The following is a 27,861-nucleotide window of genomic DNA, read 5'->3' as shown; positions in this document are numbered from 1 at the left end:
CCCACAGAATGCAGGCGCCGCTTTCGCGAGGCGACAGAGCGGCGCAATTTCAGGACACCGGAGGCTTGTATTTGTCTCGAATGCCGTTCACAATTTCCAGCCACTGCCGGACGTCTTGAGCGAAGAGCGGCTCTGCGCCTCGATAGAAGGACTTGTTCGGGTGCATGAAGTACCTTTTGTCTAGCATTCGAAACCACGTCGGGTACCTGACAGCGGCGATTACACACACACAGAGATGAGCGGCTGTTCGAGGAGGTTAAGCTGCATGCAATCAGCATGCCCTCCAGGCACTCGTCGACCCGAGCTTACCTCATCGGGTTGCACTTCATGACCCAGGGAACATCGCCGAAGCCAATGTCTCTGTAGGCCTCCGGCACCTGCTCAGACTCTCAGACAGAGCAAAGAGTTCGTCAAATCCGTGGCGCGACCCACCTTGCCCTGCACTTCTGCCTCCTCCTGGTCGCGCAGCTTCGGCGTTCTGTTTTCGCACCGCACTACAGAGTGCGTCGCTTCAGCATCGCCTAAGACCGTCACACCGCGTCAATGCACTCGATTCCCCCTACCTGGCTCGCTTCAACGACGGACGCGCCAACTTGCCGGTAGTCTCGGAACTTCTCCCAGACTTCCCGCTGCGCGAGGTCTAGCTCGCCGTTCACGAGGTGTCGATACACACTCCACGGCTCGTAGCCTGGCTTGTTGTCGTCGACCGGGATTTTGCTCATCAGGTACGGGAGATAAGACAAATCGCTCATGTGCCATCCTCCGTAGAGATAGAGGGGAGGCTGCAGCTGCGAGAGGGCGTGCCGGCGGAAAACGTGACCGAGAACCCGCGGGTCAGGAACCCTGACTAAGTACTGAATGGCCTGGTATCTCTGGCGAGCATGCACATCGCATCAAACGAACCCGACAGACCTACTCCTTTTCAGACTGCCGTAACGGCCAACTAGGCACTTGCACGTGCGCCAATGGGACTGCAACTCTTCGTTTGAGTCAGCAACTCCCGAACCTGGAAAATGCGCCTTCGTGACTAGCCTCAGACACGGGAAACCCAGCCCGATTCGCTGTGCGGCGTGGACAAGGAATATAATTAACGTGAATATGACTGCTGTTTTCGAAGAACTCGCCACACTCGCGACCTGCGTCATTAAGAGCCAATTGAGGCAATAAGGAACGAGCTGGTGTGGCGTGCATGGCAGCCTTTCTTTATCCACCTATGTGAAAACACGCCTTGCAGCAAGACAAAATGTCTCGATGAAGCGCCAGCCAAGTCGCCAATACCGGTCATTTCTGGTTCCTACAAATGTGTCCATAAGAGGCCCAATAGCGTAAGGGACATCCGTCGCGAGCCCCGTTTGCGCTCCAAACTCCTTCTGCGCCATGGCGTCAATGCGGCCGGGATAGTGCACCATCGCCCATCCGAGGGTCGGCTGCTCTACAGGCTCACAGAACTTGAGGTGGCGCAGCCGGTCTCCTGGCGCCCACAGACGCACAACAGACAGGCGAGACCTTGACTGACGGTTGTGCCGACGCACTCTGGAGGGAGCGGAAGGAGTGCCGGGAGGAATCGCCCTCACCAACGACGCAGATGTAGTAGCCGCAGACACCCCCCGCTGCCCCAAACCCTCGACCCTAGGCTGCCGCAGCACCACGGAGGCCTCAGTCTCGAAGAAAACGAATGGAAAAGCAAGATTTATATCCGGCCGGCAAAATCTGTCCACGGGCTGAGTGCGGCTACCACACGCGAATTCGTTACCTCGAATGATCTCGTCGGGGTCGCCAGTCATGATGAGGTCGTCGGTGCCAAAGAGAGGCGCAGAGAGATGCGTGTTCCCCGCCGCGTCGATGCCCTCATTGAGCCGCGCCAGCATCCACAGCAGGATGTCCCGACTGCTGAACTCGAATCTCCAACAATTGTCGTAGTCCCTGTGAGAAAACGAACCGCGCAAAGCCACGAGCCTGTCCTACACGATTTACTGCAGCGCAACATCTGGATCCTCATATTCAAAGACATTTCTATTTCGAAAAGTTTCAGATACACGACATGTGAAGCGTCGGACTAGAGACAAACTGGAGAGCGCTGCGCTGCCATTTCCTGGAGGCCTTCTGGCTTCGAGGGCCCGGCTTCAGACCCGATTTGTCGCATACGACCTGTGCACACATGCTTGTTCCTGGCTGCTGCTAGTAATATACTTTCTGATATGACGGTACGAGGGGCGTCTCGGCTGTGCCCCTGCGCACTCACTGAAGAAATCTCTTGGCGCAGAAGTCCGCGTAGGACTGGCTGATCGCAGGGGGGATTTCGAAGTAGATCACTTTGTGGAGAAACCGAGCGAACCGGTGACGATTCTGCTTGAAGAGAAGGGGCTTCTCAAACAACCCGGTCGTGTGATGGCGGGACTCGAGGATCACAAAGTAGTCGACCGTGTGCTCCAGCTCGTACAGACGAACTTCCAGAAGATCCAAGTCATACCTGCGCAGCGAGAAGGGCTCACGCGCGCACAGGCGTGGAGGTATGGCACGCATGCAACTCACGAACATCTTCAGCCAGCAGCCGGTCAAGGAAGCACGCGCGACGGCCTTCAAGCTCCTCCCGCTTTCTCTACACTCACTCTAGGTCCACACACTCGCAAATCGACCTCAGAAACATATATAAACATATACTTGCATACGTATATCTATAACCATATACACATATATATAGTCCGCGTGTCGAGGTACCTGTGCGGTAAGCAGATACCAGCGCCGACCTCGAGGAGGAGGTGCCCGATGTGATTCGATGTCACCGCCACTTTGAGTCGTGATGCCCTACCCGAGAATGACAGTGTCGACGATTTTCACGGCTTTCTCGCGGCCCTTGCCCGTGAAGGCGCCCCGGTGCACTCTCCGCGCTTCTTCGCAGTACGCGTCGAGAGTGACTTGACTTGTGTGAAGCTTTTCATCCTCTGCATGCCGACTGGACGCGTTGAAAGAGGCTGCCTCTCCAGTAAAGGGCGCGTGGAAGGCTGCTGCTGCGGGCTTCTCTTGCGCGCCGTCTGCGTTCGACGCGCGCTTGGGGCCTCCGCCGCCCTCCGCCGACGCTCGCCGGGGCACTACCGTGTACGCCTCTGGCGGGTAGCAGTCCGCGGCGATGGGCACTGGAGGCTCAATCTCGACGTAGGGGCCTACGATGGCGAGAATCGCAGCCATTTCGCGCCGATACAGCTCGTGCAGCCGCCGGTCGATGGGGAGGAAAAGCGTAAACGCCTTGCGAACATACTCCGGCGCGTGGTACCGCCACCGTCGGGCCGCCCAGGAATTCTTCAGCCGCCAATCGTACAGACGAATGGCCGCCTCGAACGAGGGCAGACAGGGCCCATTCGCGACGGCGACCGCAGCCGCCGCCACGCCGCCTGCGTTCTGTGCCCTGCCAACATCCTGCTCAGAAGCGCCTGCCGCGTTCGCTCGCTTTGCCGTGGTGACGGCCGCCTGCCCCTGTTGCGCCCCGACAGGGTCTAGAGCTGCGTCGAAACAGAACAACCGGTTGCCGCCGGCGCCTTCAAAGGCTCCCGTCATCGCGCCGCGAGCCGACGCTGCGTCGCCTGCGGCGGCAGGCAGTTGCCGCAGAGAGAGGGCGCGACTTTGCCGGTCCGCTCTGGGTTGCAGAAGGGGGTCGAGGTCGTCGCTGGGGACGAGACGGTCAGCGAGCTCAGACAGAAAAGGGAAGAGCGAAAGGGAGAAGTTTTCGGCTCGAGCACTCTCCGCGTCCTGCGCGTCACGAATGAAACACCCGTAGGAGTTGCCGAAGAACGCGGACTTCAGGTCAAACACGTTAACGCCTTTCCGGGCGCTGCGGCAGACGAGGAGAAGCAACACACTGGAAAGCGCCGCCAGCGGCAGGAGGCAAAGAAAGACTGTCAGCGGGCGCGGTGGGCTGCACAGGCCCCCCAGACAGCGCACCAGGCCGCGGGAGCACGCCGCAACAGGGTCCGCCGTCTGTCCTTTCCTCTGTGCGTGCTTGCCGTCTGAAGGGCCCCCCGCGTCGCCTACTGGCGCGTAGAGACCTGAGGCAGAGATAGGCGGATTCCCGCTGTCTCCAGCGCCCGAGGAGCGACGCCTCCTCGCCATCTCCAGTTGATCCTGCGAGCTCCGCTGGAAGCCTTCGGCCGATTCGTCATCATGAGAAACGCAGCCGCAACCAGCCCGCGGCCCGCCGTCGCCGTGCTGCCGCAGTTTCATGCTGCTCACCAAGGAGAGGGCGCCTGCCCACTGACTTGAAAGGTGACAACTGAGTTCCAAGCTGACTAAACAACCCACTCTGCCGGCCGTGCGCGCCACCGCGGACTTACTCCCGCGCGGAGAAGGCGTCGCAATTGACGGACCGAACCGACAAACGCTCTGGGCCTCGGTTGCCCCAACCCGCCCACGGACGGAATCTTGATTCAGCTTTGCGGAGAAAGGGGCTTTTAAACAGTGCTGCGGTCCGTGAAGCGTTCGATGGATAGGGAATACGGAGTTGAAATCTGGCACCCCGTGCCGCAGGACGCCGCGGGGCGCTAACCACTGGCAGCAACACCCGCTAGAGGCAACGGTCTCCGCGTGGAGGCAGATGAAGCGACACGAGCGCACAGCATAGTTGGGCGCATACACACAGAAATACTAGTGCCTGTCAAGCCCCTCTGCTATCATATACTGGGAAACTACCCTTGGAGAGCCTCCAGGCCATCCACGACTCAGGGTCGCACCCGCGTCATGCACCAGAGACCACGGCCGAATGCAATCGTCTGAGACGGGCATGCACACGCAGCCGCTGTCCTCAAACATGCTTGGCACCGGAGCCTTTGGAGCCGTCGAGGTGCCTCAGTTCTTTGTCAAAGAAAAAACATTTTACGCGGCGAGGGCAGAACCAGTGGAAGGCCGGGGCTTCCCCGCTGGCGGGCGGACCCTCGCTTGACATCACCGGCGTGACTGCGGAAACTGCACTGCGCACCGCCGGGAACTAGAGCATGGAACGACGACAAAACAATCTGAGGAAGAGTGCAGAGATGGACATGAGTTGCAAAACATTGATGGGTTCGATGAGGTGTAGTTTCCCCGGACTACGCAGCCTCGGCAAGGACGTGAAAATATTGCTGCATGCGGGCCGCAGCGACCGCGAGGCACACTTCCGCAGACACTTCGCTAGCCCTCGAGAGGTGCACACCGTTAGAGTGTAGAAACGAACTTCATCCTTCTGCTGCCTAGGAACAATCCCATTCCCCTCACAAAATCCTGTTTCGGCTTAGAAGGAAGAGAGGTTTGGCGAATGGGCTTGTCGACACTGCATAAGCCAGGCGTGCCTCAGGAGCTCGGTCCTGATGTCTTGACCAACGTCTCAGTTGTCTCTCAGTTGTGTCTCGGTTGTGGCCGCGGCTAATCAAGGCCTCCGCTGTGAGCCAACGCGCACTTAGGGTTTAGGGTCTTATACTGCTTACACTGTTGGATAAGCGGGTTTGAACTGTCAATTCAGAGCAGATGAGCTTGCCTGTGTTTACGCATGTTTCGAAGTGGAGCACCCGGCGGCCTCGTGTAGGCTTGATGAGTCAAGGCAGGAAAAAGGTGCCGTACCTTCAAGTGTCTCTATTGCCGCGGGACCATCATACAAAAACAGCAGGATGCTTTTCGACAAACTACGGCAACTCCCCAGATCTTCTGCGGAGCGTCGTCGGGCCACGGACTGCGTGCCGATGGCTGATGGGGGGCCTGATTCGTCCAACCTTGATCAACAGAGCAGAGAAGAAACTACCTACAGCTCCGCAGGCAGAGGGAGCCCGTTCAAAGCGGCAAGCTCGTCTGTAGAGCAAATTAGGCCTGGCAGCGCCTGTCGGCCTTTGCGCGGTGGCCACCTGACTAAATGTGCGCATGAAATCTGGTGCAATTGCGCGTAGGACAATTCTGTTCTTTTGGCTCTTCACTGGAACTCCACATGACTATTTTGGGACACATAGGAGAACTTCGATGGGCGCTCTTCGTTTGGGCGCTCCCGAAAACTGCTGAGGGAAACCCGCGGGCACACCCCTGACCGTCTGGGCAAAGCCATCTACCGGGTTCAGTCCCTTCAGCATGACACATTGGGGAACTGCTTCGACATAGGACGGGAGGAACCCTCTCTGCTCTTCCACGAGTCGATGCTAGCCTCTCATTCTCCACTTGTCTGGCTGAACCTGTTAAACCTGCGGAGTTTCCCTCGCTGCGAACTGTATTTGCTGGTGCGCCCGATTTCCGGCAGAAGTGGATTCGGGCTACACTGCGAATGCGGTGAGCACAGAGGGATCTGTATTGTTTGCTGTAGCTGTACATGACCTGCTCCATATGACGCGATGGTCTCAACATGTTCATCAGACAGCTGCCGAAGCAGGGTCCACGAGCGGCCGCAAGTTGCCCATGCTGTAACTAAGAAAAGCGCAAGCGATCAGCGTCGGTCAGCTCCCCAGGACTAGCTGTGGTTTACTCTCCGAGTCTGTCCACGGTTCCAAGCACGGCAGTTCTCACACATGCTTCGCATGGATTCGTATTATGGGCAAGGACGCACGCATGGCTCCCACACCACTGGCAGTTGTTCGATTCTTCCGTCTTTGCTTCTCAGTTGCTCCACCGTTGCTATGTTGAAAACGGAGCCCGATGCAAGAAGAGGCCCCGTATCTTCGAGTGGCCTTCTGCTAAGGCACGAAGAATGTGCATTCGAGTATTGCCTTTGCATAAGACGTCCTGAAAGCCCAGCGCGGTCTCTTATTGAGCGTACGCGCGTGGCGATGCATACTCGAAGAGGCATGAGAAGCAGGGCTCAGAGGGTGCCATGAACTCGATCATTCCGCTGTCGCCGATCCACCCCTTTCCAGTAGTACACGTGCACAGGCCGCAATACACTTTCCAGGCTGTCGGCTTTCTGCACTGGTGCTGCGCTATGCAACCTCGTGCCCGATACCTTCGGGCCAACTGATCTCTCAGGACACACCACCCCGACTTGGACTTTCACTTCGCTGCGCAACGCGTCTGTCGTGCCCGCAGTCTAGCGCGTGCGCGTGCGGCTGCACTCCTCGCACGTACAAGACCTTGCACGAGCACGTGCAAATGGCTAGCTTGGCACTCACCCCTCTCGATCCATTCGCGTCCGCCAGCCGCAGCATTTAGAGGTCGCTTCTGCCAAGTTGTTTTTGTCAATGCTGGGTTGCCTTCGTCAGCGGGACCCTTAATCACTTTCCTTGTGTCCACACTTGAGCTTGCGAAACACTGTCTCAGCTCTTCGACTCCACCGCTGCAATATGCACCCTTTCTTTTATGGTATCCTCTGGAGCCTCCTCCTGGGTAAGACGACAACGCAACGGTTTCCGAGGGAGACATGTCTTGTGACTACTTCCGTGCGCATCATTGCGAGAAGGAATAATAGCTGTAGGGTCGTACGTTGCGAGGTACATCCTCAGCAGCCAGATCAGCGAGTCCACTGTTTCTACTGTACTGCCTGGGCTGTTGTGGGTAATTACTAATTTGGCATGATGCTTACTTCCTCCAATAGCGGTTAACTGCAGAGAAGAAAGGATCTTGAATGCGTTTGGACGTTACCACCGTAAATTCTATCCGTGGGAACTGTGTGACGTGAACAGACGGAGCTCTTTTGGTGGCGTACTTGCCTTCACGCCCGTGAAGAAATGTTTATTTGGCGATAATCGCAGCACACTGGTGCACGTGCGATTGATTGCAAAGAGCTTGGAGAGAGAAATAATTGTTTCAGCTTCAGTCCCAGGCTAAAATTGCCATATGCTTTGTCTTTGCTTTGTGCAACCTCTTTGCTTAGGCACAGCCTCCGTTTCAATCTGCAGCGCGGTTGCCGATTCAAACGCTGAAGTGAATATTTCCTCAATGGTGGATGATGAAACTCATCGTCTGCAAAGTATCCCTAGGAAACTCCGATGGGTAACGCGATCTCGTGCCCTTGCTTCTCCTCAAACCGCAATCAGTGTGGCAGTGCACGAGGAAACCTCACTTTCCCCACTGCCCGGATGGGCTCTTCCCGGCATCCTGCTCGACCTTCTCGCGAGCTGTGGCGTCAATCAGACGGATGCCATCTTTTCGGAGGTGCTGGGGAAAACGAGCGCAGAGCTGGAATCTTTTGGCAGCGAACTCGCGACCGGTTCACACAGGGATCATATACCAGCGGCGCTCCACAGAGCAACACAGTCTCTCCTTGCTTCCCGCAGGCAGCGCACGTCCACCACCTGGGCTGATTCTCTCTACTATGAAACAGTGCTTGAGGTGTTCAGGAGATACTTGGAAAATTTCTACGCATCTGATATTACGGCTGGTGCAGATGCGTGGACAAGCAGTCACCACCGGGGTCAGCAGCCGGACTATGCAAGCCTTGGAAGTCGAAAGGAACCAACGCTAGTCAATGCTTACAGTGAGCAGGAAACCTCAGGAACCCGGGAACCGTCTGCTGTCCAGGGCGATGCTGTGCCCATGGATCAGCGTCCCTCCATCCAGGAAACTCCTATCAGGTCAACTGAGTCAGCAGGTCACCTAGGGCAATCCACGGCATCCGTAAGAGAAAATAACGAAACTCAAGGGAACAGTACACGCCTTGCCCACCCCGTCGCTACGAGTAAACTGACTAGTTCTCGTTCAAATTCAAATGAACAGAGAACGGAACACGAGACAGCGTACAGCCGTGATGCGTGCCCAGACGGATTGTGCAGGGACAGATCAGAGCACCACCCACATCTGCCTCCTCCCGCCGCTGATGCTGCAACTGCGGATAGCTCAGTTAATCAAAAGCAAATCTTGCAACCGGATCTGACTGGGAACTCAGCGTCGCCGGATGGGCCTTCCCCTCAAGGGGAACCGACGCTGGCGGTGACGCGACATGAAAGACGCGAGAATGGGCCGGCACCCGAAGATGGGCTGGTTTTGTTTCACAGAGACGTCGACATCGTGACGGCCTCCCCAGCGATTGGCGGGCCGCCGCCTCTGCTAGTTACCGACAGCAGAGGCACCGACGGCCCAAGTGTCCCGTCACCTTCCCCAAGCTCGGTACCTTTATCCGAGCCCTCCACCGCTTCGTCCCAAACTGTGCAGCGTACTTGCTCGGGCGCAACGACCGCGGCCTCGGCGCCCGCTTTTGATTCCCCGCCTCCATCTCCACCATCTCCGGCCTTCCCACTGATCCACATGAAAGGACAGTCAGTGTCAACGGTATCGTATAACATTCCTGCCCTCCGCGTGCTGCAAATCATCTGCAAGAACAACGTTGTCAACTGCAAGCGTGACTTTGCCCAGGGGGTTGCCGAGCTCCTCCAATATGGAAAAAGACGCTTGCACAGACGGGATGTTGCTGTCGACAGTGTGAGCGACGCTCGTGACAAGCCCGTCCAGGCCTTTGAAGGGAGCGAGCAGGACCCAGCTCGCATTTCAGTAGTCTCCGCCTCCCCCAGCGGATGAAACACTGAGATAAGCTATGCGATTGAGCACGACGGGGCGCTGCAAAATGCACGGCTCCTCCAGGAGCTGTGGGACGAAGTGAGTGCGTGTGCTCTGAGCCATACCGAGCCGATCTGCAAAGAAACACAGGCCGGCAAAATGATAGCTTCTCTTGGTGTTCGGGTAAAAGTAGTAGGTATCAGGTGTCTGGACACATAAACATCCTCTGCAAACGCCTAAAGAGTTCGAACTGCATCGTCCGCCGACGCGCCGGAGCGCCCTGAAGGACTGCTTGGCGTCAACCCTTTCTCTGGAAAGCGTCGTTCTCTAGCCGTGATAAAAAGAAGGGAGTTATAGCTCGTGTTAGCCTGTATTTCCATGTTTACCAGTGCAGGGGTGTGAGCATTTTCGCGTATTGACAATGCCGTCGCGGCCTTCCGACATGTGTGCCGCGGCACAGAATGCCACATTTAATCGTCTCTGAATTCGCCATCTCAAAAGTGAGCCCGTCGCTTCTCACTGTTGAACAAGCGTGCGCACGATGCCGACAAGCGTTCGGTTTGTTACAAACACAAAGTCGGTACGAATTGGAAGTATTTGAAGGTCAGCGCTTGGTACATCTGGGATGCATGAACGATACCCGATTCTTCTACAGTTTGATGTCGTTACCACAATCTGAACGTACCTGTAGAGTACCGTCGGCAGCCCGTTAACTGTATTTACCATTGAGAATTGGAAGAGAATACCATCCTCCTAGGAGCAGTATACGAGAGATCACAAAACAGTTCATACGTGAGAAAGTATTCAAGTGTGAGAAATTTTCTCACTTTCACCCGTTGTTCCACATTGAATCTCCAAAAGAGTAACCACTTATATCGCGGCGCATCCTGGTTCCATGGAAGCGTCCAACAGTTTCACACACACCTCGTGCGTGCCGGAGGGCCCAGATCGATGCCTTTGCTACGGAACATTGTGTCAGACGCAACCGAATGTAGTTCTTTAATACACTGTAACTAGGCTGCCGGCCCCGGGACGGCGGGAATATCGATGACGAGACAAATTCTCGTAGTTTTGCGCAACAACGTGTGTTACGGACCCAGAACCAGGCCTTTGCAAAGCTGAAGTGTTACAGCTAATGACGACATTCAGTTCGCCCGCGTATGCTTCATTCGTACCTCACCAGAGAAAGTGAAACTCCGATGCAACACCCACCGTTGCGTCCGATCTCACATGCAAATCAAGATTGAGCAGAACACACAACAATCTCAAATCATGCCAAGAAATTAATGACCGCCTTAGGTACTGCTACTACGGAGACTCCCCGCTTAGACCGAATTCGAGCCACATGTCATTCCGCATGTTCAATCGTCGATACTCCGTGTGAATCTCAAAAAACTGGGACGCCATTTGACATTGTTGGGACATGTCAGTGATTTGATACGATTGACCGGGGAGAGGGTTGGTCTTTCACGGGACTTCGTCTGTTCTTTGGTTTTTTCCAGTCTTGAATCGTTCCTACGTCCAGCTGTTCCCCACCAGTCTCGATGACTGAGTGGATGCATTGGCACCCTGGAGTGTTCTTGACTTTTTGCTGCACAGACGCTAGCATTTTTCATACGCAACAACCCCTACAATGCCGTGACTTCGTAGTCACAATCTGCAAACCGTTCACGGGGATATTAGATATGCTGCGTTTTTGAGTGTCGGAGAACAATTCCCGACTTTGTCTCTTTTCACTGCTTGTCAGACAGTCAATCGAACACGCTTGTCTTTTTGCATTCCCCTTCGTCCCCCAGTTTTTTCTCTAGCCACGCAATCAATTTTATACGCCTTCTTTAGGGCAATCACCGCGACCGGTTCGCGTAAGCGTATGATCATGCGTGGCGCCTTTTGCCCTGTATGAAGAGTCTACTATTTGAAGTAGCCCACTACCTCTACTTCGGCACCCTCCAGAGCTCTACTGATTTATACACGAACGGTCGGCGAGTGAAACGAATGCCACCGGCAGAGCTCTGCGCCTTATAGCCGTGTTACTCCAGATACTCCATTCTCCAGTCGTCTGCCGGGCTCACGATGAAATCAAGACTGGATCGCTTTTCGAATGGATCAGGCTGCAGCCAAGGTGATCAACACAGAGCCTCGCTGCAGCCAGGCTACAGCCAGCTTCCAGCGGAGGCAGAGTCTGCGGAAGTCACAATAGAACCATTCGCTGTATCGCCTTATCAACGTGGCAGTCACACACCGCCATGTAGGACTGACTTTAGCAGCGACAGTTCCTTCGCAGGGCCTTTCCCCAGTGGGAAAGGAATGAACCGGGACGCTCGAAATCCGCCTTTTGTCAGTTTCCACCTTTCGCACGACCAGATGAGAACACACAGGTGAGCTGAAGCTTGAGGCTGGCATTTCTTGTGGTGATCTCTCCAGTCGACGTCCGCGCCCTCTCAGTCGCTCTTTGCTGTTCTGTGGCGCCAGGCAGAATGCGTGTCCTGCTTCGGCTTCAGTGATATCCTTCATGGGCCTCCCGAATGTACCGTCGTGTATAATGGGGACAGAGCAGAGCATCACTTCCACGAGTCAGGTTTAGTCTGTAACTGCACCTTGAAAAGGTATGCTCAGTAAACGCTGAACGATTGCATGTGTTATGCACAAAATGTGAACAGCACGGCAGGTCACTCACCTCAAGCATCTCTACCACTAGCCTCTCTGCTCCTCGCGGATAACCGCGGAATTATGCAAATAGCTTCTTCTGTTGATGAATCCCTTGCCAGCCCCGTCGTATCCGCCCCAGAAGCGACAACAGAATACACGACGAGGACCCCCCTCACTATGGATATAGGCTCCCTCGAGACGGCGTGCACACCAAGCCCGCAGACGCCTCAGCTCCTCACGTGCGAATTCTCTCCGCAGGCTGGAATTCATGATCCGCATACGCAGAGAGTTGCAAACCCCTCCCAGATGTACAACCAGACCCTTCGGTGCCTGCGATTAGACAGTGATTCGAGAGAGCAAAAAGGCGGCGTAAGCCGGCAACATCATGTGGCGCTTGTACGGAAAAGCATACCTTTCCCCCCCCCTTCCAAACAGTGCGACACATGGACAGCAACAACCATCCGCGACGCAAGGCTGGTTGCATCACCCCAAGAAGGAATGGACAGGAAAAGACGAGTTTGTCAGCCAAATGAAAGCCAGCCGCGAAGGGACCCTGGCCGCTCAGGCGACACACGATCGTTCCCTGAGAGCAAGTATACAGGGAGCCAAAAACGAAATGAAAGCCCCGCTGTCGCTGTGAGAAATCGGCAAGAGACAGGGACGATATCAGAAGATAAAGCAGGCTCACTGCCTTCTCGAGCCACAACCCCACATATCAAGGTTCGTTCTGTTGTGCCCTTCCACTATCAGGCTACCCAAAATCAATGTGGCACATTCGACAGAAAAGGTAACAGCACCGACAAGGTCACAAGTGGCACGAATGTCGGAGCCAGAGTCTGGGAGGACATAAAAATTCTGCCACTGAAAAGCCTTGTCGGCAGTGGTGCTATGGGCCATGTGTACCTTGTGGAAATCGATGGCCAAGAGTATGCTTTAAAAATCGCAGTCCAGAGTGATCCCGCTGCATGCATGTATCTTCGGCACGGATGGAGAAACCTCGTTCGGCTCGAGACGATGCACCTTGCAAGGGAAGCAGATGACGAAGCAAGCGCGGCACAAAGTAGGAAAACACCATCTGGCCAGACAGGCAGAACACGTGCATCCGACCCACAAAGAGTGAGCATTTCCGCCTGCGGCGGATCGTTTGCTTCTCGTGTGACAGGCGACCCGACGGAAGCCACGAAAGCGACAAAACGACCGCGCTATTTCTGCAAGCCTCTGGCTTTCTTGGAGGGGGACTGGATTCGTTATCACGGCGGAAGAGACGCAGGCTGTGGAGAGTTCGACTCCGCCAAAGATGATTCAAAATTTGGGAAAAATGGACCGCCGAACTCGACCGGCTCTCCGTCAGTTCGGGTGACACCTGTGTGCGCCTACTTAATCGAATATATCCCCAACGCATGCCAACTGACGGCTTTCATCTGGAACTTCCATCGGACCTCGGATCTCAGTAAACTGCTAAGGGCCAGCGCCCATCCACATGGAACACTGGCAGCGAAGCGTTTGATCGATCTGAGCATACACGTGGCAGCCGCACATAAACTTATTGCATGCAGAGCTGGAATGTTTTCCTTTGACTTCAATCCGAAGAACATTCTCGTTAGCGTCGATATCCCCGCGAGTATGAAAGAGCGCATGGCAGCTCAGAGGCATTCACCCGCGTTCTCTGCAGCAGAAATAACGCGTCTGATTCTTGGCGATCCTGCCGTTAAGTTCAGGGTTGTGGCCATCGACCTCGACTGCTCCCTGCGCGCTCCATTCTCCTCTGTGAATGAGGATAGTTTGTTGCTGGATTGGAGTTGCGGACGACGAGTCGTGTATTCGTGTCCACACATTTCGTCCATCACGGCTTCATACATCCTGGCAGTGCTTGCGAAGAACAAAGGAGAGGGCCAGTTTGCCAGGAGTGGATTGAAAGAGACAGTTGCCCACGAAGCCCTCTGCAGGCGTATTGACGACAAAACAAACTTCCTCCACTACATGTGGGCGGAACGGAATGCGCATGTCGAGAATCTGCCAGGCTCAGGGATGGCGCGAGAAAGTACGAAGGAGCTTGAAAGCCACAGCGCAGGCGCTACAACGGAATCGTCGTCTGCGCAGAAGATGGAGAAGGGCGCGACGTACGCCGGACAAGGAAGTAGAGACATGCAGGCCGAGCAGCAGTCAGACGCGCCGCTCCCCCAACAGTACTTAGCATGTTTCATATATCCACGCGACCGTCTTCCACGGGATGTATCGCAGAAGGAATACAGGAAATACGGAGTCCGTCTGGTCGGTCACCACGTCAACCTCCAACTGCTTGCGTTCATTCTCTGCGAGCTGTTGGACTTCAGAAGCCTGCACGTTGTCGTTCTTCAAAAATACACTCCGGAGCTCCGCATGCTGCACCTGCCCACTGACATTTGCCGCATGTTCTCTGAGCAGGATCAAATTATCAGTTGCCTGTGCTTCTCTGCACTGACCAGGATGAAAAGCGCGGCGATCGTGGGGACGGGAAAGCAGATAACGAAAGATTGCTTGACAAGGAAGGCTCTCCAGCTGCTCGACCGAATCCCCAGGGAACACAACCCTCGAGGACAGCCGCGTTGTATCCACAAATTTCGAAAACCCATCGCAGGTGAAACTCTTCCAGCGTTGGCTCATCCTCCTCCGCAGTGCCTGAGAACGAGTAGTGCCTCCTGCTTGTCGCCCGCCGTCGTCCCGCCTAAGACTCGTCGGTTTCTTCGCGCGGGAGGACCCCACCCCCTTTTAGCAAACATGGCGAGTCACGACGCTTCCCGCGCCTTCTTCTCTGCTAACAGATCTTCCCTGACTTGTCTGAGAAAAGATGAGCTTGTCGGCTTCCCGCAGGCGCTGCCTGAACACTCGAAGGGCCAGGCAACTCTCCCGCGGCCTCTCGATTTGCGCGAGAGCTCGATGGCGGACGCCTTGGTAGTGAGTTCAGGCGTCCAGACTGCTGCGAAAGCGCATCACACCAGTGAGCCGCCGCCACTGTTGTCTAGCCAGGAGTCGGTTTTGGCGGGCAACAGCGGCAGACAGACTGTTACAGGAAGGGAAGGGGATAACGAGGATCCCGAAGACAGGACGACCAGAGCTGGCAAGAATCCTGCGATCACGCAACAGAGGGCGGGGATCGGCGGAGGGATGAAGAATCTGTTCTTCACACCTGAAGAAGTCTCAAAGATGACCGTATGGGAGAAAGTCGAGGCACTTCCTGCTCTCAGCCCGCAGGATTTCCTGCCCCCGGCGGACCTCTTCGGGCGGAGGTGCAGAGAAGAAATGGCTTCGCTCAACGCAGTTCTTGTCCAGTGCCTTGACCCTCATCCTCTCTACGTCCTTCAGAATTTCCCGTCGCCTGAACTTGCATTTGACAGTCTCGTTCAGTCGCTTGAGCGCCTGCGGCAGCGGCTCGATCCAAGTTGAAGCGTTGAGGCATGTGCATGCTGCCGTGAGAAAAAGATGCGAAGAAGACCGATATGTTACGCCTCACTTCTGTTCCAGTGTCAAAGCAGTTGGCCATATGTCCACGGAACTCCCGAGGGGAAACCGCTGGCATTCGAGAAGTGCACGCAAATTTGTATAGTTCTTGCTGGAGGGGACGACAACACCGCTGTATTTAAAGTTCTGATCGTGCGTATTTTGTCAAATGCCAAGCTGATTGTAAACAGTAGGATCTGTTCTGACGCGCCTCAACCCCTCCTCCCGTCTCGCGTCCTTTTGTGGCTAATTTGTTTGGACAAAGTGCTCACCTGAAGCATCCACTCGTTTCCGCAGACGACAGGCGCTGCCTTGGGCGCAGCGTTTTGACCGAAAGCCGGACAAGGATGTTAAAAATCCTGGCCTGTGAGATAGGGGAAGAACTGGGTAATCAGGCTCTCTTAGGCAAGGTGTGTTTTCTCTCCGAATTCTGCTCCCCCTACTGCTGTTGTGTCGCGTTGAGCGGCCACTTCGATACACCATCCGGCCTATTCCGTGGAGCTTGAACCGAATATCCCGGCGCTAGTTGTCGGTCAGGCAGGGGCTGACCTTTGGGCCTGTCCCCGGTGTGCGATCATTTTGTCCTTTGGCTTCATTCTTGGTACGCTGTTGCCTGATGCCCTCGCCCGTAAAACCGGTCGCAAAGGTGTATCCGCGAGAAGAAATCAGGAAAACTCCCGTCTTGCGCGAGCTGCCATACAAGACGGCTGCTCAGCACCTGTGCGGCAAGCCGCTTCTTCACTGGCGGAATCCGGTGCTATTAATCGCTGACAATCTTTGCGTTGTCCCGCGGACTGTCTGGTTTCTCCAGTTGTCTCACCACTGCTGTTTCTGTTCTTTTGTGCGCGAACGTCAACCGTGCTTGGATGACTTCGAGTGTGAAACCGGACTTCCCAACCGCCGCGGCGAAACACTACCGCGTACGCCACGTTCGACCCGAAACCGCACCCAACTCCTCGACATACTCTACACACATGGCTGAATCTACTCAGGCACCGTAGGCGTATCGATGTACTCGCATGCGGTTGATCAGGCGAAACAGTTATATCTGTTTCACGATGCAGCGAAATCCGCAGAAGACCGCATACCTATCTGCCCGCGTAGCGGCGCCAGCGCGCATGCGATGACGGAATTCCCATCCAGACTGCGGGAACAAAGGCGTGGACAACGCAGGTGCGATACCCACATTACATTGTATCTCTAAATCATATAGCGATCGCAAGGTAGACCGGGGTAGCACGTCAGATAAGATTGGGAGTTCTAGTCCTCGGACTGTACCAGCACCTCCGTGTCGGCTCGTTACTCCCTTGTTGTTGAACCAGAATCAGTTAGGAACACTCGTATGCCGTCAGATGTAATACGTGTGCATTTTACAATTGGCTTCAAGTGCCGTTGCGTAGTCTGAGTGTCATATTTGTCCTTCTGGCGACGGCCGCAGGCACGGCTACGTTTTTGAGCGGGGTGCCGTAACTGGGCACCGTTGTTTACATCCACGAGTTTTAGACAAAAGCAACAGGGGGAGGAGCAGAGCACTGGGATTCTGAGAGCTCTTCAGACTGAATGCAAACGCGTGGCCAGTCTACGCAATGAAAAATGCCCATGAACAAGAACGACATCCTCTGATCGCGTTCAGCTGCATCATTCGCCAGAGTTGGGAGGCGCGCTGCAACTCCTGACCGCCGGCGGTCACGAGGACAGATGCACCGCCTCGACGAACCCGTGCGCTGTGGACATGAGGGAACCCATCAGCAGCACGGGGTTGACAGTCAACCCGAAGGAATCGCTGTCTAGCGTCTCTTTGCCTGGGCGTGCCTTGCTGCCTTCGCTGGACTCGTCGGCCTCATCTTGCGACGCGAGGCGGCCCCCTCTGCGCGGCTGCTGCGCCTTGAGAGTCTGGAGGCCGCACGACGGCAGTAGTGCTGCAGGCTGCGCGCGGCGCAAGCACAGCGACCCCGGTCGGATTTTCACAGCCAGGAAGGCAGGCATTCCGCCCGCCGCCAGCGTGGCTGCGAGCGGATTGTACGCGAGAACGAGCGCATCCGAGTAGGTCTCTCGGAGCTGCGCCAGCAGGCGCAGAAACACGTATCGTCGTCTGCAGGCGTGAGTCTCGAGGCCGCACAAAGACATGGCTGAATCCGTTTCGTGGAAGGCGCCCGCGTTCGCGTACCGCCGCCGCGAGGCTGCGCTCTTGCCTGACGCCGCCGCGCCCGCCTTCAGCGGGTCGGCGAGCGAGAGGATGAAGTCAAACGAACGCAGGTCGGGCGTGAAAATTTCGCGCCAGGCATCCGCCGTAGCCGCCGGCCGAGTCTGGGTCCCCGCGACGCGGAAAAGCGCAGACCTGCTCGCAGCCACCCAGAAAAAAAGCCACACGGATGCACATGTTAGACCGACTGCATGCCATCCCACACTGTTAGATCCTCAAGCAAGGAGGACGGACCCCCCCCTGCCGCAAAGCAGTGCCTCGGTTTTCGCTCTGCCGAGGCGCGCGCCCCCCGCGCATGCACGCCACAGGGCGCATCTCGCTCAGTTATCTGGGTGAAATATTTAGTCAGACCCAGCGGCGTCTGCGGGAGATTTGAACCAGTTGACTAACCGGGCAGAGAGGCAACAGCAGCTCGACGTTGCTTACCTCGCACTGTGCACGAAGCGGTCAAAGATCGCGGCCTCCGGCGTCGGAATGAGGAAGCCGTGAGGGTCGAACACGCTGTGAATCGTCGGGTACAGACGAAACCTGCGACAGCCGCACACACACACAGATCACCTCGACACTCAATCTCTCTCTTCTCTCTCATGAGCCACAGCACACAGCCTCTAGCTACCCCCCGCGGCACGCCCTTCCTCTCCCCTCAGCTGGAGACACCGCGGAGGCGAGCTGCAGAGGGCCGCCGCCGGTCGTGCCTCTGCGAAAAAAAATGACCAAACAAGCAGACGGGCGTCGCTGCACACTGAGGGAGATGACTCCGGCTATGAGGTACAGCCACCCAAGTTTCAGCACAACAGCGAACCCTAAGCCCTGAACCCTACCGATCAAACGACGCGTCCGACAGCCGCTCTTGCTCGGCGTTCAGCGGAGCGCTGCCGTCGAAGCACACGCGGAACGGCCTCGAACGCCACTCGAAATTCGCAACTAGGTGCAGAAACCTGCAGCGAAAAAAGAGAAAGAAGCCGACAAAAGGAAAAAACGCCCTCAGAGAGGGCAGGGCCATACGCGAGCGACCGCGCCTCGCCAAAACGCTCCTTGATTCCTGTCCGCCACAGCCCGCGGAGCCCTGGGGCGCCCGCGCCAAGAAACGGACTGCAAAACGACGACTCTGAGCGCGAGGCACCCAACCCTAAACCCTAGCCAACCGAGAACCTACACCCCATTTGAATGAACTCGTGAAGCCTATTCCACTAGAACCGTGAGTCCTATGTCGCTCGGGCGCCAGTGGAGGCGAGGCACCGGCCGCGAATGCTGAGAAAACGATCTTCAAACGCCGTCTACCGGCACAGCTCCGCGCCGGCGTGGGCGACTGAGCCTCAGCGCGCCTCCCGTGCCCTCTGTGCCGCGTCCTGTGAGGTGGGTGTGCGCGTCGCAGCGACATCGCCTGTACCTCAAAAACGCGACTTGCGGCGACTGTGGCGGCGCCGCGAAGCCCTGGCGCAGGTAGTCGACGAAAAGCGCCGCCGCGATGTGCTCCGCGACGCGCAGCAACCCAGGCACCTGCACATCTCCGAGCCAGCGCCAAATGAGCAGAACAGACCCTGAAAAAAACAAACCCGCAGACGGCAGCAGAGACAAGAATGCGGAAGGTGCGCGCCCAGGCGTCCGCCATTCTCCCAGACGTCCCTCCCCCCTGACACATCCGGGGGAGGACGCGCAAAACGGTATCTCTTTACTCTGCCTGTTGCGCATTACCAGTGCGCCTCAGGCTGCACGCTCGAATCGCGGGCATGGCGCGGACGGGAGCGCCGCCGCCGCCAGCCGCCGCGTGGAGGCGGAATACCGTGGGAGCTTGCGAGCGCCGCGGAAATGCATATTTCATTCTGAACAAGGTGAATCACTCGGCTCCAATGTTTGGTCGGGGGGCGCCGAGGCGCAGGCTCGTGCGCTCTCTCACCTCCGAAGGGCGGGAAGCGCATCGCGCAGGCCTGCAAGACGCCGGCGATCTGCGGCTCCCACCAGAGTTGGCGCAGATGCCGCAGTTTCTGGATTTCGGCTGCCATCAGCATCTTGGCTTCGCTTTCTCTCCCCGAAAGAAGCGCCAGCCCAAGGGCGTCCAGCGGCTGCTTCCCGCCCACACTGCCGTCGTCGTCGTCCGCCGCCACGAGCGCGAGGATCTCAGCGACCTTCTTGGCATCTCCTTGCCTCTCAGGAGAGATATCTGCGGAGGCCGCAGAGACTCCTGCGGAGCCAGCTTCTTCTTCCGCTCTCAAAGAAGAGGCCGTGCGCTCTGACACCGCCACCAGACGCTCAGGCAGCGTCTTCAGGTGTCGAGACAGCGGGTCGCTCGTCGGGTCGCCGTACACCGCGCCGGCTGCAGCCACTTCCGCAGGGTGGAAAATGGAAATGCGGAACCGAAAAGACGAGACTTCGACGTCCAGAAAGTCCTCCGTAGCCGAACTCGTGATGCTGTAATCCGCCAGGAGCTCCGACCTGCCCAGACACGCAAAAAACAACACAATCCTGACCGCGAGCTGCGGAAATGCCGCACGGCCGGCAACTTGAAAGCTCTCGACTGCGAGGCAGCCCCTCCACCTGCCGGTGGCCGCCTGTGCGCGAGCGCCTTCTCTCCGAACTTCCAGCGCAGCGGTGAGGCGCGGGTCGGCTCCTTTTTCTGTAGACCTTTCGGTCTCAACCCCTCCCCGCAAGGAGTCGCGGAAATGCGACGCGTCGCGCCGAGCCACTCACCGCATGGCGAGGAGGAAGGCCGTTTTGATTTTTTGAATCGCTTGCGGGTCCTCGGGCCAGCCCGAGGAGCTCTCGAACTCGATGACGACTGGGTGCACCTGCCCCCCGTCTGCAGACAGCAAACAGCAGCCACGCAGCAGAAACGTCTCGCGGCGCCCATTCGAGCTGCGACGCTCTCCACGCCCCGCGTCCGACTGAACCTCCCTGAGGCACTTCACACGCGACAGCCGCGAAGACGCAAATAGAGGCTACACGGTAGAGGGGGAAGATCAAGAAGAGAGCCTCTGCTCTCACCTTGATCTGCCGGGCCTTCCAGCGAAGCAAGCGCCAGCGGGATGTCGAGGTAGCGCAGCGCAGGACTTGTCGCCCGCGCCTGCTTCACGGTCAGCGGCACGCTGCTGAGAGAGCAGATCGTGTTGCGCAGCTCGGAGAAGGCCTGTGCAGACGCAGACCCACACAGACACACAACACAGCGGGGGCGCAAGGCTTCAACAGCTTGCAAGCCAGTCCGCGACACTCTCCGCTCGCCGCGACTCGGCCTCACGGCCTTGACCGCGTCCGCTGCCTCGAAGAGTCGCATGTCTCTGCTCCCTGTTCACTTTAGTGTCGCGGAAATCGTGTCTGCTCAGTATTACGTTGGAAGGCAAGATCGCGGGTGTGCAAGCGCCAGGCAGTCCTAAACACTGGATCCATGACCGTGAGTCTTTGCTGTCACCACGGTTGTAGTTGCGGTACGCTCTGTAGAAGAACTCGTGGACTGTGACCTCTTTGTGAAGCAGCTGTTGACATAAAGAGTCTGAGTCGCTGCAAAAAGCTCACTTGCACGAGGCGCCGGTGGGCGTCGCGTTCCTTCGGGGAGACTGCGCCCGCGGCGTCGCAGGGCGAGCTCTGAATCCAACAGGGCACGCGGCGCGGCGTGTCCGCGCAGTCGCCACCGTCTCCTCCAGAGCCTTCTTTGCCCTCCCCTTCGCCCCCCTCTGCGCATGCGCCCGCGCCGCGCAGATGCAGCAGACTAGCAAAGTGCCGGCGGAGGGCGTAGCTGATGATCTCGATATGCGGCGGCGCGCGGCCGCCTGCGGCCGGCTGAAGGGCCGCTGTGCGCGAGAAGAACGCGCCGGAGGCGCCTGCACTCTTGGTGGAAACGTGTGCCCTCTGGTCGCCGCGCCACAAAACCGTGTAGAGAATCTGCGCGTCTTGGAAACGCCGAAGTTCGACTTTCTCGGCGCCCCAAAAAGCCCTGAAAACCCACAGCCGAAGAAGCCGCATCGCCGCTCTCGCTAGCCGCCGGCCGCCCTTGGCACTTCGCGCACGCCGTATGCAAGCGCACACTCACTCATGTGCCGCAGGTATATGTCTTCAGTCCTATGGCAAGGGAATACCGACCCAACACGTTCACAAAAGAGGACGCCTCGCATGAATCCCTGCAGCTGCCAGCGAGGTGGGAGCAGCACAGCTGCAGTCTGCCGGCCGGGAGTCGTCTCAAGAGGCGGCGCACACCATTCATAAAAATACAAGCGTACATAAGTGCTGATACATAGGGCTATAAATATTTATAGGTTTATACTGCTATATGTAGATATGGATACGCAGAAATAGATGATCGGATAGACAGATATATGACGCGGCTAGAACCCGCCGCTGGTCGGCCTCTCGCGCGGCCGCAGCGGCTCCGGCTGACTCGAACGCGTGCCGCGGAGTTCTTCTAGAGTATATAAATATATATATATAAATGGTGGCGTATACATATAAACACCTCGTGACATGAAACCAAGCGCGAGAAGCGTCAAGACGCAAAGGTTTCCACCCTGTCGCACTCACTTGAAGCTCTCCACGGCTTCGCTGACAGTGCCCGCAGCCGCAGCTGCCGGGCCTCTGTCGAGCGTCCGCGCGGCCGTCGCGGCGTTCAGCCGCAGCGAAACGAACACGCCGGGAGTGAGCCCACCCTCCAACGCGGCCTCTGAACAGAAAAAAAAACTCACTCAACTCAGTCGTCTCGCACGCGTCCACACGCACCAAACGCACCCGACCAAGTACACACACATGCCTCTACACACGGACAACGCTCCACCTATCATGTTCATTTATCAATATTTTATCTATATATATCTATCTATTTTATCTAGTTTATTTATCCACCTATTTTAATAACTATATCTGAATCTACATTAATCAGCCATATGTGTTTATTTCTCTGTGTCTAAGATTTCTCTATCTTTCTGCCCCAAGTGTACACTGGCTGACTTCGGTTAACGACACGGAGACATGCAGACTGCTTTCAGACCGGCTGCAGTGGCCGCGGCGGCCTCTCTCAGCCGTAAAGAGACCTGCCAAAAAAACCCGCGCAGCGGCGCATCCTCTCGCGCGAGGCGTGAGAGATCTGCGCCGAGGTACCATGGCGCGCGTACCTTGGAGGCCCTCGCGCCACGCCAGCGGCACGTTGCCGAAGGCCTCTTCGGCCTCGTTCTCAGCATCGTCTGCCGTTTTGCCGAGTTTCCGCGCAGCGAGAGCACGGAAGGTAGGCAGGGTGAATCGAATCTGCATGCCTTGCACGCGGTCGCCAAGCGCGCGAAGCAGCACGCGGGCGAGCGACGCCGCGAGCAGCTGCAACGACGGCGACTCCCACTTGGCGCCTTCGTCGAGTGCGCGGAGGGCGTCGCGCTCAGAAGCGGAGGAGGCCGGCATCGCTCCCTGCGGCAGCTCTCCGCTCTCGGAGGCGGCGGTCGCGCGGACCGCGGCGGGAGCGTAGTCGTGGAGCGGAATGGAGGCCTCGGGGCGCAGGGCTGCGCGCGTCGCGGCCGCCGACGGCGCATGAGGGATGAAGAGATGGACGTCGTTCTCAAGAAGCAGCCCGGAGTCGATGGCACCGGCCGCTGCCTCGGCGGCCGTCGGCCCGCGGGAGGCGGCGGCGGTGCGGACGACGCCGAAGAGCGCGTCAAACGGATCTTCGAGAGTCTCCACAGCCTGCAGGCTGCCCTGAGCGAGCTGCTGCAGCTCCGCGACGTGGAGTTGCACTCTCCACAGCAAGTTGTGGACGCAATCCTCGCCGTCAAACAGCAGCGCGTCCGCGACCAGCCCCGGGGCGAGCGCCAGGCGCCCAATCGCCTCCGCCTTGCCCTTGGGCGCCGACGCCGCGCGAGCGGCAGGAGCCGCGCCGTCGCTCTGCGCGCGCACACCCGCCCGCGGGAAGGCGCGCGAGTTGCCGAAGACATAGTAACAGTTCAAAAAGTCCGCATGCGCCAGGAACGCAAGCGTCAAAACGAAAAGGTGCTGCGGCGAAGCCGCCGCCACGTCGCGGTTGCTCGCGCAGGCGTGGGCACACAACAGCGCCAGCGTAGACTCGTCCAGCCCTGAGACAGAAAAGCCACGAGAGAGAGAGGAGCGGGCACGCGGGAGATGAAGCTAGAAAAGAAAAGCAGCGAAGGCTGCGCACAGAAGGGAGCCGCGCCCGCGAGAGAAAAAGCAACTCCGAGCGCAGACAGCAGTACGTAGGATGCCGCGTGCAGAGGCACGCAGGGAGGCTCACACGCGACGCATTTCCACGCGAAAGGAAGTGACACGAGAGCGAGCGAGAGAGTGCGTCCAGACCCTGAATCCCCTCAGCCCTTTGCATGCGCCTAAACGCGGAGTCGCGCAGCCGTGTCCTTCACCACCCAAGCGAAACTGCGCCTTGCCTTTACTCTGCGCGCCCGCCTGCCGCGCCGCGCGCGTTTCCGCCCGTCACCACGTTCCCGTCTGCGTGCGACGATCTAAGCGAAGATGTGGCTATCAAGACTGTGTTAATGAATTACACTGTTTCGCCTTCATTTGTGATACCTAAAAATATACAGGTCTCTCCCTCTCTCGCCGTCCTCTCGCTCGCGCGGGTGCGGTGGTTTCTGTGCCTCGCGGCGCTGCGCCTACCTGTCGCCGCGACGGCGTTCGCGAGGCTGTCGCGCGCAGGCGGCAGCGCCAAGAGGCCGCGGCCTCGGCGGTTCGCCCAGAGCTTCAGAAGCTGCACAGCGTCGCGGAAAGCCTCTCCGAAGTCCGCGCAGCAGCGATGCAGCGTCGCGTGCCGCGCATGCAGCCGCAGGTCCTCCAGCACGAGGCCGTTGTAGTAGGGCGTCGGCGCGCCTTCCTCAATCTCGCCTGCTGCGGCCGCGAGACAGGTGGTGGGCGCGCGCACGCAGTTCCGCTGCGGCGCGAGCATGTGGACCTTGAAGAGCGCAGGCGGCGGGACGAAGAGGATCTTCACCGTCCACGCGCGCAAGTCTGCGAAGGCTGCCTTCGTCGGCGACCCCCCAGACTGGCCGCCGCCGCCCCCGAGCGGCGACGCGAAGCGGACAACAAGGAGCGGCTTCGCGGGCTCCCCGCCGCAGAGCTGCAGCGCCGCCCGCGGCAGCGCGAGCGGCGCCAGCTGCCGGAAGGCGCGAGCGGCTTCCGCTACCGCGTCGGCGCGCGGCGCAGCACCTGCGGAGGAAAGCGAAGGAAAGTGCCCTGCCAGACTCGCGCACACGTGGCGGTACATCTGCTCCACGTAGGCACTCCTCTTCGTGAGGTATCTGCAGGCAGCGCCGCGCGAACACACACAAAAAAAGTGAACACACAGCTGTACGCGCATGCGTGCGGTTGAGGAAAACGCCACATCTGCGTGAACAAGCTACGGAGCCTGGAGAGAAGAGCCCCACCGACCGGGAACAGATACGCGGCCACGGGTGACAGCGAGAGAGAAAGCGAGTGGGCGTTGCCGAGGAGACGCTCTCAGAAATCATGAGCATTCTATCCACGCTCGCGTGCGCGTCGCTTGTGCCATCGGGAGTGATCAGGACAGCATTTTTGCGGCGGTGCCTCTCTCTGAAAAAAGTTGCAATCGTGCGCTTTTCGAAGCGACCTGCAAGCAGCGAGAGACCTCACCTGTAGTTGAGGTAGTCTTTAGGCTGAAACATGTGAGCAGGCATCTCTACAGCAACCTCGATGTTTTTATCGAAACTGCTCATCAATCCAAGAGGGAAGCCTCCAACGACCTTCACGTCAGTCGGCGCCTCGAAGCGGAAACCCGCGACTTCTCCGCCGTGCTGGAGCGCAGGCGACTCAGGAGCAAGCAGAGGCAGCAGAGGAGCCTCGCGTCGTCCTTTTTCCTTCCTCTTCCTGTCGAAGGAGACGTCGCGCGCGGGCGCCGCGTTCAGCATCGTGCGGAGGTACATGAGGAAGGCTGCGATCGCCTGCGTCTCCTCAGACTCATCAACGCGCCACGCCGATCCGACGGCCTTCTTCTGAAGTTTCCTTTTCTTCCCTTTCCGCCGCTCCGCCTGGCCGCTGGCGCCCTCCTCTTCGTCACTTTCTCCCGCCTCTTCCCTGCTTCTCTGCGGCTGCGCGCCGCCGGCGAGGAGGCGCGCAGGGGCCTCGCCGCGAGCGGCTTTCGCGAGCCTGTCGAGCTGCAGGCGGAAGAGGGAAGACCGATAGAGCCGCGCTTTCTGCAGAGAAAGGAAGGGGTGCTTCAGCATGTCGCCCTGGCGAGACGCGCCGGAGCCGAAGAGCTGCTCGGTTTCTCGCTCCTCCATCAACTGCTTGCGCTTCTTCTCCACGTGCCCTGCAGCCTGCAGCTTCCTCCCAGGCAGCGAGGCCTGCACTGACAAGCCCGCGGAGCCGACGGTCGCATCGCGCGTCGCTCGCCCCATGGTAGAAAACTGTAAAAACTGAGACGGCTAGACAGCGAAAAAACGAGGAGGAAAGAACTGGAGCGCGCGCAAACCGAAGGCGGCCGCGGCGCAGAGCAACAAATGGCCCCAGAGTCCGGCAGAAGACGAACGGGAAGAATTCGCGGGATGTGAAGTGTATGTACACCTCTGACGCTCGCGCTGTCGGTCAGCAGCGCAGGCGGGAAGGCGCCATTCAGATCTTTTCGACAGCGAACCGCGACAGCGGAACGGCTGCGCTGCTATTTGGATGAAAGACGGAAAGGCACGCAAATACCATCCGTGAAGCCTTGGCTGCTGCAGTTCCAGGTAATCGAGGGCGGTGGGAGAGGAGCTATAACAACAAAACAGAGACTTGCGCCAGAGGACTGCGAGTTTGTGCGGTTTGCGCAGCAGTGGGGCCGGCAAAGCTGGAGCCCCGCGTTCTGCGCCCAGAAAAATGAAAATTCACCCTGCAGCCGGCACGCAGAGCAACACGCCCAGACAGAGTGGGTAGTCCCTCTTTCCTGAGCGAGAGAAATCAAGTAAGACGAGTAGAAGGGGAGAATCGAGGTTCTTTAACAGAGGAATCGAAGCTACGCGCATGCATGCACGAGACGTTTTTTCCGCAATTGTCAAGCGCAGACGACCGCTCGTGTCTCCCGGCGAGCCCCGGATGACAAACCCGCCACGATTCGCTGCAGCACAACTTTTCGATACACAAAACTCTGGCAAAGTGACAGTGAGGTTGCTGTAAGCCGTATCAAAGAAGATAATCGGGTCTTCGAAGTCAATTCGCCACGGAAACTGCGACTTGCTGTCTCGTCCCCCACACGTGGCTTGTCCGCCAGCAGCATGCAACGGGCGCCTTCCACGCGGCAATTCCGCACCGAGCCGGCCGCTTCTTCTTCTTCTGTCTCTTTTCTTCACGCTTTCCGCGACGAAAGCACCTCTTTACAGCGGTGTTTTTGGGTTTCCTTGTGCAGAAGGGTCCCGAGGCGGCTCCTGAAACGCACTCGCGTAGCCATGAGCCCCTCCTCTAGCCGGCGGCAGGCGAGTCCAGAGAGTCACACAGCGTGCGTGTCTGGCTTCCTCCGCTGACGAAGCTCGCCTTGCGCGTACCACACGTTTTGAATTTTATAAAAATAAAATGAAACTGCACTAAAAAAAACTATCCTTAAACAAAGCTTCTAAGAAGGCCTATCGTCTAATGGTAAGAACAGAAAGCTTTCTAGTTTCTATGTCGATTCGAAACCTACTAGGCCGCCACCGGCCATGGCACGAGCTGCTCGCCAAATTGAAGTCTTTTCTGCGAACTGCGCGCTCGCCAGCGCCATCTTTTCGCGTCTGCAGCACCGAAATTTCTTTCTTTCATGCAACCCCGCGTAGCCTAGCCGAGAGTAGATCTGCGCATGCACTTACTCAGACGCAGTTGTGTCTCCTTCTGAGCGTTGGGACTCCCGCGAAGAACGACTCAGGCGTTTACAACACTGCCTCTATCTGCGTCGCGACGTGCCTTCTCTTTGCCAGCTGCGAGCACATCCCCTGCTCTGCGCGTCTTTCTAGGATTCGCTCACACGCTTCCGACTCCGCCTCTATCCGGCGACAGCCGAAGCCCGAGAGAGAGAGTCAGAGGAGGCCGTCACCTAACACACTGGTGCAGAGACGCACATCGCAGTGCATCTGCGCGTGCAAACCGACTCGCGCGGCGTCTCTCCGGAGCCGATATCGCTGCAGACTTCCTGTTCAACTGTACGCCAGTCGCAC

At 57.8% G+C, this 27,861-nt stretch overlaps 4 protein-coding genes across 4 annotated transcripts; 2 read left to right on the top strand and 2 right to left on the bottom strand.

Annotated features, from left to right (window-relative positions):
* Positions 1-49: 49 nt before the first annotated feature.
* BESB_022450 (uncharacterized protein) lies at positions 50-4,215 on the bottom strand (the record flags this gene model as incomplete). Its single annotated transcript, XM_029360947.1, has 7 exons — positions 50-206; positions 310-377; positions 564-872; positions 1,299-1,471; positions 1,754-1,923; positions 2,243-2,470; positions 2,810-4,215. 7 exons carry the CDS (start codon positions 4,213-4,215, stop codon positions 50-52), a joined length of 2,511 nt encoding a protein of 836 aa, XP_029215762.1.
* A 3,657-nt stretch (positions 4,216-7,872) lies between these two features.
* Positions 7,873-9,447, top strand: BESB_022440 (uncharacterized protein; the record flags this gene model as incomplete). Its single annotated transcript, XM_029360946.1, has 1 exon — positions 7,873-9,447. One exon carries the CDS (start codon positions 7,873-7,875, stop codon positions 9,445-9,447), a length of 1,575 nt encoding a protein of 524 aa, XP_029215761.1.
* Positions 9,448-12,573: 3,126 nt separating this feature from the next.
* Positions 12,574-15,498, top strand: BESB_022430 (uncharacterized protein; the record flags this gene model as incomplete). Its single annotated transcript, XM_029360945.1, has 1 exon — positions 12,574-15,498. The coding sequence occupies one exon, from the start codon at positions 12,574-12,576 to the stop codon at positions 15,496-15,498; it is 2,925 nt and encodes a 974-aa protein (XP_029215760.1).
* A 1,740-nt stretch (positions 15,499-17,238) lies between these two features.
* On the bottom strand, positions 17,239-26,097 carry BESB_022420 (uncharacterized protein; the record flags this gene model as incomplete). Its single annotated transcript, XM_029360944.1, has 12 exons — positions 17,239-17,890; positions 18,182-18,283; positions 18,577-18,693; positions 19,146-19,296; positions 19,653-20,188; positions 20,444-20,552; positions 20,738-20,879; positions 21,263-21,680; positions 22,262-22,400; positions 22,849-23,790; positions 24,344-24,981; positions 25,334-26,097. The coding sequence occupies 12 exons, from the start codon at positions 26,095-26,097 to the stop codon at positions 17,239-17,241; spliced, it is 4,710 nt and encodes a 1,569-aa protein (XP_029215759.1).
* Positions 26,098-27,861: the final 1,764 nt, after the last annotated feature.

Source organism: Besnoitia besnoiti, chromosome XII (genome assembly GCF_002563875.1).
Source record: "Besnoitia besnoiti strain Bb-Ger1 chromosome XII, whole genome shotgun sequence".
NCBI lineage: Eukaryota > Apicomplexa > Conoidasida > Eucoccidiorida > Sarcocystidae > Besnoitia > Besnoitia besnoiti.
The sequence above is the reverse complement of the archived record's forward strand: the minus strand, read 5'-3'. Positions and strand labels throughout refer to the sequence as shown.